The 14,072-nt window shown below is 25.8% G+C and overlaps 1 protein-coding gene across 1 annotated transcript in view; it reads left to right on the plus strand.

Moving 5' to 3' along the window:
* Positions 1-14,072, plus strand: part of LOC135924230 (uncharacterized) — a 62,269-nt gene that overhangs the window by 24,662 nt on the left and 23,535 nt on the right. The window contains exon 8 of the mRNA XM_065459282.1: positions 3,207-3,284. Within this exon, the coding sequence (XP_065315354.1) occupies positions 3,207-3,284 (78 nt within the window). The remainder of the gene's footprint in view (positions 1-3,206; positions 3,285-14,072) is intronic.

A 14,072-nucleotide genomic window follows, 5' to 3' on the forward strand; every position in this document is an offset into this window, starting at 1 on the left:
ATAAATAAAATGAAAAAATTTCAAAGCGGACTCGACTAAATTTGAGTTATAATTTTTTTTAATAGACAAGCCCTTACTGTTTTGAAGAAATCAATAAATTACTAAAATTCAGGTCATTATTTCAGGAAAAAAAAGAAGATAGTTTGGGGTTCATAAATTCTATGAGTTTTTTAAAAAAATATATATCAATTAAACATCTTAATCCTCAAAATTTGCCTCTTATTACCTCATCCTTGAAGATTATAATCTTTTATATTTCAATTTCAATCAGAGGTAATAATAAATACGACAATTTACATACATAACGTTTTTTCAAACGGTTTTTGATGTTACGAGCAACCTTTTTTTATTTCCAATAATTTTATAGGAATTGATTTTTTCGATTAAGTTCATGTTATCAAAATTTCCGTTATAAAGAATTTAAAAATCCTGAACCTAAATTAAACCCTAATTTTTGGTAATCTAGCAGATATTTTTATCTTTTAATAATTAAATGTTAAGATATAGACATTTCAACTTTTTTCACGAACAAATTTGAGACCATATTTTTTACCCCCGCTCCCAGATCAAAATTATATACACCATATAAAGGTAGAACTATACTTATTTGATACCCATCCATTTAGTTAAGTCGATTTTAAGATCCAAGCCCCTACAAAACCAACCAATAAATAACAGTTATATGATAAGTAATAGAGTTTCATAAAATTTAAATTAACCTATCCTATTTATTGAGGTCACGACTCAAGTTCAGAACTCAAGTAGTAAAAATGATTCGAATTATTGATACTTCGACACGGAATCATGATTACTCGACTATCTAATTTTAGATTTAGAAAACAAAAATATCGTAATTAAAAATAACTAATTTGAAATATATTAGAGTCTAGTCGATCAAATTTATATAACTATTCGTCCTCTAATTGACTCAAGTATATCTATTTACGACTCAAGTAGGAAGTTTAAAATAAAAAAATTATATCTTATTTAATAATTAATTTGAAATATTCGTCCTCTAGTCGTCGACTCAAGTTCATAAAACTATTCGTCCTCTAGTCGACTCAAGTATATAGTTCACAACTTGAGTCGACTTTAATTCACGACTCAAGTTCATAACTCAAGTTCATAAGTTCACGACTCAAGTTCATAACTCGAGTCGTAAAAACAAGTCGACTTATCGACTCAAAACTCGACTTGAGTCGTAGTTAAGTCGACTCGGCTGAGTCGTTTAACAACACTAGTTTTAGCATCAGCATCAATGTAATCAATCGATATCCTTATGTAGATATATCATGCTAGGATATTTTTATCACCCAACTCTACCATACCCACTCTGCAGAGATCAATATTATAATCAATTTATCGTTTTTTTGATACCTATGTTGAGATATTATATGAAATTTTACCCCCCCCCCCTTTTCCACCTCCTTTACCTACTTCGAAGACGTGAAGTGATAAAAATCAATTAAATCTCCTTTTAGCTTTCAATTTGATACCCATGTCGAAATAATATAAGAAAATTTTGATACCTCACCCAACCTACTGGAGAGATGAGTATCAATATAATCAATTTATCTTAGTAGCTTTCATTTGTCAGGATATGTTAAAAATTTAATCCCCCCCCCCACTTATGACCTAGACCTGAGAGCATAGATTAATAAAACTAAATGACTCATTTGATTAACTTTAATTTGAAAATATATTTACTATAATAGCAAAAATTTCTGAGAAAGTTCTTAAAAAATCAAATTTTTTACTTTGCAAAATCGTCTTTGTTTTAAGAAAAATATCTTAGATTTTTTATTGAGCTATTAAGTAAAAAATCTGAGCGTTTAAGTTTTTATTATGTGGGAAATAAATTATTTTGGCTAATGTCATAAATTAAAAGCGGCGAAATCAAGCCATTTAACAAGACTAGTTTCGGCTAACCAATATATTTAAAAATACCAATACAATGATAGCTTTCATTTGATGCCCATATTAAATATTTAATAAATATTTGAATACCTTCCGAAAGTGTAACATTATAGTTAAAAATTATTTTAATGACCATTTATTTGATAATTTTTTAGATTTTAACCACCTTCCCTCCTTCCCAGGTCCAAACTATTAAGACCAGAATGAATACTAATATTTAAGTCAAAATATTTTTAAATTAGCGTTATTTGATACCCCTATCGATTTTTTTTGTTGACAAAAATATTTCTTAAAGGCTAGAACCCGCTCACAAGGGAAAGGATGAATTCCAGTTAGATATATTTTTTGATTAACTATAGATTGATATCAATATTGGACATTTTTATTTTCATAAGGCCAAGAAAGAACAACTTTAAATATAAATAATAATAAAATTAAGATAAATAAGCGAAATGCGCGTAAAACATGTTCCCCTTTAACCGTTATAATTCTGGATACTTCTGATCCATTTAAAAATTAAGTAATTATACAATATTTTTTATGCTATACATAATTTCATAATAATAATAAATTAATAAAAGGAACCAAAATTCAATTACGAGTCACGTTCATCAAGTGTTGTTAAACGGCTCGATTAAGTCGATTTTTAATAACGACTAATTCAGTATCTTAGCAAAAGTGAATTACCCAAGCTTGGAAATTTTTCCCACAAATGACAGAAAGGTTTAGAAATCTATTGGCGAATTTTCGAAGCTTAGGTAATATATTGGCTAAAATCTTAATTTAATATAGGTGTTTTTAAAAATCAATGAAATCGAGCTGTTTAACAACACTACATTCAATCATAAAAATTGCCCATATTTTGAATGAGATAATAAATTTTAAGAGAATAAAAAACAATATACACTTTATCTTTCTGAAAGTTAACCAGGTTTTTTTGAATAGAAAATATGGTTATTTTTATGACAATGGTTCAAATATAGGTATTGTAAATAAAAATTATTATAAATTTGGGTTAACGGATCGGAGTTATAGTAATGTCTGAAAATATCGGATCGTTGGAAAATTTATGGATCGGCACTATCCTAATTTATATTAAAGGTACATATGTGTTGGAGAGTTAATAATTATATTTGCGATTTGTAAATAGATTATATTTATGTTGTAGAGACTAGAAAGTAGATATCTTTAAAATATTAAAATATATTATTTAAGTTTTCATAAATTATTATTCTCAGTTATTGATAATTTTGCTAAATATATGATATAATATTAATTTATTGATCCAGGACACCCAGATTTTCTCAATCGAATTGATCAATCCATTCAATCTTATAATTCTAATATTCTCACACAACACTTTAGAGGTAAAATCAAATTTATATCAATTATCTACTTACTTATTAATAGTAGATTCAATAATTGATTAAGTTTTTAATTAAAAACGAATTATTTAGCATCACTAATAGATAAAAATAAGCCTATTCTTAGTGTTGTTAAAAAGTCGAGTTCATCCGACTCGTCTCGAGTCATTAGTCGAATATGTCGACTAACTCAAACTCAAGTCGTGAACTTAAGTCGATTCGAGTCGTGAACTCAAGTCGACCCAAGTCGTGAACTCAAGTCGTGACTAGAGGACGAATATTTTATGAACTTGAGTCGTCAACTTGAGTCGACTAGAGGACGAATATTTCAGATTTATTATTATTAATTAAGATAGTTTTTGTATTTTACTACTTTCGACTTCCAACTTGAGTCGTGACTCGTGAATATAATTATATAGTTGAGTCGACTGGAGGACCAATAGTTCTATGAACTTGAGTCGACTAGAGGACGAATATTTCAAATTAGTTATTATTTAAGATATTTGTTGTTATTTACTATTTACGTTAGACCTCCAACTTGAGTTGTGAATACAAAATATATAGTTATTGACTAGAGGACAAATAGTTCTCTGAACTTGAGTCGTCAATTTAAGACGATTAGAGGACGAATATTTCAAATTAATTATTATTTATTTAAAATATTTTTTCTGCTTTTTACATTTTTTTACTTTAGACTTCTAATTTGAATTGTGAAAACTGAAAAGAATTATATAAATGAGTAGATGATGAATATTCCAAATTAGTTATTATGAAAATATTTTTTGTTTTTCATATTTTTTTACATTAGACTTCCAACTTGAGTCTTGACGTGAATAAGAATTATATAGTTGAAGTTGAGTCGACTAGAGGAAGAAAAGTTTTATGAACATGAGTCGACTAGAGGACGAATATTTTTAATATTATTAATTAAGATATTTTTTGTTTTTACATTTTTTACTTTAGACTTCCAATTGAGTCGTGAATACAAATTATATAGTTGAGTAGATTAGAGGACGAATAGTTCAAATTAATTGTTATTATTTAAGATTCTATTATTTACATTTTTGTACTTAAAAATTTTAACTTGAGTCGTCAATTTGTGTCGACTAGAGGACGAATATTTTAAATTAATTATTAAGATATTTGATCTGTTATTTACATTTTATTACTTAAGACTTCCAACTTGAATCATGAATACCAATTATTTACTTCATTAACTTATTCCTCATTTTACTTGATCAAATAAATTCTTATTAACATTTTTTGATTGAATACTCAAAAAAATTCTTATTTACATTTTTTTGATTTAATAATATTCTCAAATAATAAAATATTTTGCAGGTATCTGAATATTTTGAAATTATATCTCAACCATATTTTGAATTTTATGTAAGACAGACATGTGATAATAATCAAAACTATGAGATGACGTGTGAATCTTCTTTAGCATTCCTTCTCATCTGTATTTAATATATATTAAGTATATTTATAGTCCCTCTTTTAGGTAATTATTTTATTTAGTCATTCATGGTTAATAACTATTAAAATATTTTAATAATATCAAATGTACTTGTCCAAGATACATATATAAAATTAGAAGAAAAAAATAAATATACGTGTTTAAAAAATAGCGATAAAATTAAACAAATCTGGCCAGAAAGTTCGTATTTAATTCTGAACTATGATAGGACATAGCGATACTATTACAGTGAAGAGGGGGATATTTTTCACCAGATGTTAAAACAAAATAAAAGGATGTTATTATATTTTTATTTTAATGATACTTAAACATTAATCTATGTTAAAAAAATATTAAACAACTTTTTCAAAAAATGCCACACTTGAAGTTTATAATTAAAAAAACTTTTTTAACATAAAAAAAAACATATTTTTTCACATATCATTTACATAATTTAATATTTTTGTATATTTAATTTAATATTAATTAATTTTTCAATCTTTACATATATAATGTTTAATATAGACTACTTACTTTATAATTTTAATAACTCTCCTTTATTCCCAAGTACTTCTGTAAATTATTCTTTGCCAATCTCAGATGGGAATGATATGGAAAATTATCAATCACATTCTAGCATTTCTGCAAATAATAATTCTTTAGCAACTATTAATGAAAATATAAATCATTCTCAATTATCCTCCATTCCTAAACCCAAAAGAACATACAATTGTTGGAACAAAGATAAAATTGAAATGGTAATGAAAATTTTAGCAATGCCAGAGGAAGAACAGATGAAGATTAAGGACATTGCTAAATATGTTAATATGTCGAAGGCCTCAATACATAAAATAAAAAGGGATACATTCCCAGAAATTATTGGTGAGCCTTTAAAGGAATTCTCTCTTAAACAAAGAGGGAGAAAAATAAAAGATACAGCGAACATTGAAAGGCAAGTTATGGATTTGCTAATAGACAATAATACCTTCACGGTGAAGGATATAATTGAGAATTTGCCTTCTGGTTCTCCAAAAAATATTGCAACCATAAGGAAATATATCAAAAACATCCGATGGTCCACAAAAAGAGCTGGGAAAGAACCGGATCGCAGGAATACACCAGGAGCTATCAATATTCGGCAGGTGTATTGCCGCAAATTGCTGAACATCTCCAGAGAAAGACTCTATTTTCTCGACGAAACAGGCATCAATTTTCATGTTGTACCTGTCTATGCTTGGGCACCACTCAATGTTAGACCAACAATAAAGGTTCCATCCTCAAAAGGGCAAAATGTAAGTGTACTTTGCACTATAGGAATTTGTGGAGTTATACATTATAAAATCATCGAAGGATCATATAATGGTATATTATTCCGAAATTCGTTAATGGAAATTATTAGTATGTTACCACCAGATGCCATCTTAGTTATGGATAATGCTTCTATACATAAAAGTCATCTAATTGATGCCTTTAAAGAGAGAATAGACTATCTCCCCCCATATTCACCACAATTGAAAATTTTTTCGGGGTCTTCAAAAACAAATATAGGTAATTAATTCCCAGACCAAGCACAAAGGAGCACATAATAACAAATATTAATCAAATTATGCATCAATTTATTCCTTATGATTTTACAAATTTTTATAATCATATGCAACAATATTTGGAGCTGGGCTATCGTGGACTACCTATTGACTAAAGTAATCTAATTATATAATTAATTACGATTAACATTTTTTAATATTTTAATTAAATAGGTACTACTAAAAGCAAGCAATTTATGACTATGAACTACCATGAAATATTTCATATTTTATATAATCAATATTCATGTATTAATGTAATTACGAATTTATTATATAATGTTTATATGTAATATACGAATTGAATAAAATATTAAAATAAAGTTATGTCTCAAATATGATAAAATAAAGTGAGAAAAAAAAACTATTTTCAGAAATAAAAGATTTTGACTAAGATCTAATAACTAAGATGAATAATTTATCATTATTTTTAAAATTATTCTACACAAAATATCGTTATCTAAGTAAAAGAAAATATGTGAAGACAAAACTTTATATTTTTTTATAAAAAAATTTTTTAAGTGTGACATTTAAAATAGTTGTTTAATATTTTTTAACATAGATTAATGTTTACAGTATGATTAAGATAAAAATATAATACAGTGAAACGATACACATGTTTAAATATACTATAAAAGGGGGTAAACAAAATAAGATTTTATTTTTAATAGAATAAAGATTGAAATTAAATATGGACAAGCAATTAATTAAGAAGATTAATAGTTGATTAATCATTATAAAAAAAATGTGTAATTTGTGATGAAAAATGAATTTTTTTTTTTATTTTCTTTGAGAATGCTCAAGTAAGATATTTGATTAAATTTCATTTAAAATTCTAAATCATTTTTTGTAAAAAGTCTTTTTAATATTTGAAAATATTTTAGAATTTCTTAAATGTAATCTATTTTGTATATACATTTATTTCGATAAAAATATGATAACACTATAAACTTTTATAATAATTTCGATAAAATAATTAATACATAAAAAATATAATTATAATTTATCAAACATTTGTTGTTTTTCCGGCATTAATAACATTTTGGTAACTATATCTAATTTTTCTTTATTCCAATATTTGTGTATTCTTTTCGGTCTTTGAATTCTCGACGAAGATTGGGAGTTTTCATTTAAATTGGAAAAATTAGTATTACTATTGGATAATAAAGATTCTATATTAAACATTTTTTTTTATTATTTAAGAAAAATTAAAAATAATTAATATGTAAGTATTTTAATTTTTTATTTTGAATTAAATTTTAACACATTTTTTTTATAATGATTAATCAACTATTAATCTTCTTAATTAATTGCTTGTCCATATTTAATTTCAATCTTTATTCTATTAAAAATAAAATCTTATTTTGTTTACCCCCTTTTATAGTATATTTAAACATGTGTATCGTTTCACTGTAATATCCTTTTATTTTGTTTTAACATCTGGTGAAAAATATCCCCCTCTTCACTGTAAATCTAGACATACTGACACATTTAATGAAGGTGTCATGACCGGTCTGTTTTTTTGAATCCTCTTTTTCTAATACCGGAAATTATTTTAAAACTCAAAAAATAGAAAAATTCTATTATGATTATTTACTAGATTAGATTGTAAATATATTTTATTTTTAAACAAAATATTTTTATCTGGGATGGCATTGTGTGTTTTTATTGATTCAATCGATCCTCATATGTTTAAGTTTTATGACATTTTTTTAAAAAAATTTTAAATATAAAAAAAACAAAAATGCATACATGTGTTGTATATAAATTATATTTTTAGCATGTTAATGAATATAGTATATTTATATTTTCTATAGTCCTTTCATTTTATAAATAAAAAATTTGCTTTTAATTCGTTTTTGATTATTTTATAATAGAAAAAATTGACCTAAACATAATATATATGTTTTTAAATGATTAATAAAATCATTTTAAGTATATTTAATAAATCTATATGAGTCAATCTTAATTTAAATTTTTTGGATCAATATAAATATTAGTTTGTTAATTTTTTTGTTGATATTATTAAATTTTCTTATTGATATTACACATTTTGTAAATAAAATTGATATTTTTATTTTAAAAAAATATGAAGAAATAGTTAATAAGACCAACAAATAACTTGTTTAATAATTCTTTTTTAAACTTATAAATGTATAATAAATGCAACTGTATAAAAACGCGTGGAATTTACGCTGCGCTAAACTTTCCGCGCCGAATTGACGTGGAACTTTTTTTATATATCACATTTTGACATTTTAAAATTTTTTACTTTTTTGACTTGAAAAAATCTGTATTAAAATGTTAAAATAACATTAAATTATTTAAATAGTTAAAATCATTAAAGTAATTTTTATTTAGAATAATGTTTAAAATATGAAAGCTAAAAATTAATTTTCTAAGATAAAATTAATTAAATTGGGGTCTGAGGAATTCCAGTCTCATAGAATTAATTTCCACCTATGTAACTAAGGGTTAACAATTATCATTTTTAATAAGGTTGCCCTGCATGGCCCATTTTTACAAGAAAATAGTAAAAAATTATTTATTTTAACAGCGAATTTAAAAAATCATGTGAAAAGACACCATATTGATATATTGGAGATCGAGAAGAACTCAGACATGCCAAAAAATTTAGCAGGTATAAGGAGACTTTTACCATAAGAAAACATTCATTTAAACAAATTAATTCTTAGATATATAATAAAGAATAATATATCCTTCAATTCAATGAATAGCGAATCATTCAGAAATATATTTTCTTTTATATTTAAGAATGAAAAAATTTGGACGCGTCAAACAGCGTGTAAATATATTAGTAAATTATATCAAGCTTCCAAATTAAAGATAATTTCTAAATTAAAAAATATTCATGGTAAATTTTCATTGACAACAGATATGTGGACCGCCAATAATTCTTCATCATACATAGTTATCACATGCCATTTTATTAACAATAAATGGAAAATGGAAAGTTTCATTCTGGATTTAATTGAATTGCCGCACCCACATTGTGGTGATGATATTTCCCAAGCATTGTTAGCATCACTTGATGCTTTTGAAATTCAAGACAAGATAATATCAATCACTCACGATAATGCACCAAATATAGTGAGTGCTGCCGCCAAAATGAATACCATTTTCAACTCAAAATATAATATAACTCTTTAGCCATATATGTATGGCCCATATTATTAACATAATTGTAAAAGAAGGGTTATCATCATTAGATGTTAAACTGGAAAAAATTTCTAATTTAGTAAAAAAATTACATCGCCTAAGCCCCTACAAAAATATATGAAGCTCTCTGGTGGTACAAGAATCCCTCTGGATGTTATCACCAGATGGAACTCAAAATATTTAATGTTAGCAACAGTAAACAAAGTAAGTGTTAACATAATTATTTAAATATTGTATAATATATTTTATTAAAGAAGTTAGATGCCATCAAAATACTTGTCAATAAATATATGACGGATGCTTACTATATCAATGATACGGAAGCAAATATTTTGAAGGATATTGAAATTTTTTTAAAACCGTTTTACAAAATGACGTTGGAAATATCATCCGATACTACGACGATTTGAACGGCGGTTTTATTTATTTCAAGGATGGAAAAAATTTTAGAGGAGACTTCCAGAAATCATAATGATGATGCCATTAAGAATGCTGCAAATAAAATGTTAACAAAGTGTATGACATAAAAATTTATGTGAGCACATTTAGTAATTATGTGGCTACATTACTTGATCCTAAAACTAAAATTATATATATACCTAAAATATTAGTTAAGGCGGAATATATGGAAAAATTTAAAATATTATATAAAGGTTTTGAATTTCCATCTAATAGATCTAATTCCTACGAATTTTCTCCTGATGACATTACTCAGCTGTATTCTGTTTGTACATTGTCACTGATTGCAAAAGATTTTATTGCCCAGCAATCATCAAGTGTGCTGAGTGAGAGAGTCTTTAGCGAGACAGTGGATTTCCTGACGAAAAAAAGAAATAGGATGGTACCATCCACCTTAAAGCATTGTTTATCCTTGAATAACTGGGATATCGATATATGGCAATAATATCTATATTTTTTTCTTATGTTATACCATATAATATTTTTTTCTTATGTTATATTTATATTATTATATCTTATTTAGAAACAGAAAAATAAAGTAAATTATTTAATTGTTGTTTGATTAGATTAAGATCAGAATAATTCTTTACTAAAGAGGTGATTTTTTAAATATTTTAAAAGCTATTAACCATTAATTTTTAAATAAAATAATTATCTAAAAGAATGACTAAAGAGGGACTATAAAAATACTAAATATATATTAAATACAGCTAAGGAAGATTTCTAAAGAAAATTCACTTGTCATCTCGTAATTTTGATTATTATCACACGTATGGTTTTCTTATATAAAATTTAAATAATGGTTGAGATATAATCAAAATATTCAGATACCTGCGAAATATTTTAATATTTGAGAATATAGTATTCATTCAAAAAATGTAAATAAGGATCTAATTGAGTATTCAATCAAAAAATGTTAATAAGAATTTATTTGATCAAATAAAATGAGGAATAAGATAATGAAGTAAATAATTGGTATTCACTATTCAAGTTGGAATATTAAGTAATAAAATATAAATAACAGAACAAATACCTTAAATAATAATAATTAATTTGAAATATTCGTCCTCTAGTCGACTCAACTATATAATTTGAATTCCTAAATCAAGTTGGATGTCTAAAGTAAAAAAATGTAAATAACAGAACAACTATCTTAAATAATAATAATTAATTTGAAGTTCATCCTCTAGTCGACTCAAATTGACGACTCAAGTTCAAAGAACTATTCGTCCTCTAGTCGACAACTATATATTTTGTATTCACGACACAGGTTGGAAGTCTTAAGTAAAATGTAAATAACAGAACAAATATCTTAAATAATAATATCTATTTTGAAATATTCGTCCTCTAGTCAACTCAAGTTCATAGAACTATTGATCCTCTAGTCGACACAACTATATAATTTATATTAACGACTCATGAAAATCTAAAGTAAAAAATGTAAAAAACAAAAATATCTTAATTAATAATACCAAATTTCAAATATTCGTCCTCTAGTCGACTCTAGTTCATAGAACTATTGGTCCTCTAGTCGACACAACTATATAATTTATAATAACTTAACGAGTCATGAAGGTCTAAAGTAGGAAATAAAATACAAAAAATATCTTAATTAATAATACCAAATTTGAAATATTCGTCCTCTAGTCGACTCAAGTAGACGGCTTTAGTACATAGAAATATTCGTCCTATAGCCGATTCAACTATATAATTATATTCACGAGTCACGACTCAAGTTTGAAGTCGAAAGTAGTAAAATACAAAAACTATCTTAATTAATAATAATAGATCTGAAATATTCGTCCTCTAGTCGATGACTTAAGTTAAATACGAATATTTTATGAACTTGAGTTGATGACTCGAGTCGACTTGAGTTGATGACCTGAGTTTATAACTCAAGTCAGTTTGGGTCGATTTTTTTGACCCAAAACTTGACTCAGTTTTCGACTCAGTCGATTAATTCTCATATTTTTAGTAATATATATGTAAGCTAAAATTTCGTTTTTCATTTTACTACACCATATATAACGTGCCTACATTTTCAAAATTGAAAGGGGTCGGTCGAAAATTAATTTTCTCCCTTATTTATTATATTACCCCAACACAAAACCAGGTGCGGATTGTCAATGGTGCGGCTTTATGGGCCTTATTTTTATCGGGGAATGGCTCATTCCTATTATACATGGTTTCTATTATTGGACAAAATGTATATGGTGGGCGGGTTAAACACTATATTACAGTTAATACAATTTTATTAGAAGAATTATTATGACACGTTAACCATATTTATTTTATAAATCGCATATTTAAAATCATAATCATTGTACATAGTGTTGTTAAACGGCTCATTTTGAGGCGATTTTTAAAAACGGCTAACTCAATATTTTATTAGGGAAAATATGCAAGCCTTAAGATTTTGCTCATAGGTAGCACAAAGGTTTGAACATTTATTAACGAAATCTCGAGGCTTAGACAATATTTTTCTGGTTAAAATATTGAGTTAACCGTTTTTAAAAATAGGCCTACATTTAACAACACTATACACATATAAAAATTTATCGCATTTGTGCATATAAAATAATATATATTTCACATATTAAATTCTATTAATTTCATATATAATTGATTACATATTGCACCATAAATTCAACATTTAGAGTCTACAAAGAGAAATTTAAGTATTCCTGTATCTTCACGATCCATCATTTGCAATATATATCCAATTATCGAATTATTATTTAATCGTTACAATACTTATTTGTTTTTTACGCTCCCTTCGGACTCTTGTTTTCATTTGAAAATTTAATTAATAAACAAAAGAGGAGACGAAAATGATGTCTTATTTCAAAAATTAGCCCTCTATTGAATGCTAAAAATGATAATCTTTGATTGTTATTATATTAAGATATCAATAAACTAGTTTTCGTTTATATTTTTTTTGCTGCCTTATTTCTCTATCACATTTTTCTATTTTCATTTAATTCTTCTTTTAATTGTGTAAAGAAAATTTTTCTAATCATTATATATGTTATAAATAAATGTAATATAATCGTTAATTTTTTCAAGTAACGTGCCAACCCTGGTTGTATGCATATTAACGTCAAAGAATCTCATAGACATTATGCATTAGTTACATTTGTTATTGCACTTGGTTGGGGTTATTATTATCTTGTGTTATTTTAGTTTATTTTATTATTCCTCACTATCATATATTATATCTTCAGTATTTTCATTTAACTCGACTATTGAATTTTTGTAAATATGGGCAAATGAAACCTGCCGCAATTTATCGCTGAATGCATTTTTCAATTTTGAGTTTTCTTCAAGGCTTTTCAGAAAGATTGCTTAGAGGCCAATCAAATCTTCGGCTCAATTTGCATTCATTACTGTACTTCCTCCTTGTTCAACTTATTCCATTTTTTAGCATTTCATTTTGTTCTCTGATACTGGAAGTTTTGTACCAGGAATATTTTAATTCAAATTTATAATCATCTTTGCAGCTTTATTTTGAATGGATGTGTAGATACAAAAGATAAGAAGACATGGCATCCTCGGCCATTTTCTTACCTGAATATCTAAATTTTTAGTTTGAAGATATAATAATAGCTATCTGTCCCGTTATTTAAAAATCAAAATAATTGGAGCTGATTTATCGTATTAAATATGTACAGATTCTTAATCAAAGATTTATCTACTGATGAAGTTTTCGCTTTAAACTATTATTATTATTTATAATATTGTAGCGTACTTATAGCTATCAAGAGTAAGCTCTCTTCATCATTTAACCATCTAACATGCCCATCACCTAATTTCACCACTTTTTGCTCCTTGATAACTTACTTTGGCTGGATGAATTATTTACAAGGATAAATTATTTGATTTTTCATAATTAATTGATATCTTATGTACTATATATTTCCAAATTAAATCGTTTGCTATTTAACTCCCTTTTTATATATTAAATTCTTAATTTTACCTGAAACAGCAATAACTTTATTAACTGTTACAGTTATTAGACTTCCTTGAACTTAGATTTATCAGAAAGTTTTAGCTAACCTTTTCTATGTTTTCTCCTGAAAATAGCCTTCTCTAATTAGTCTTTGAGTGTTT

The sequence above is a fragment of the Gordionus sp. m RMFG-2023 genome, chromosome 2 (genome assembly GCF_954871325.1).
Source record: "Gordionus sp. m RMFG-2023 chromosome 2, tfGorSpeb1-WG-v2, whole genome shotgun sequence".
Taxonomy (NCBI): Eukaryota; Metazoa; Nematomorpha; class Gordioida; order Chordodea; family Parachordodidae; genus Gordionus; species Gordionus sp. m RMFG-2023.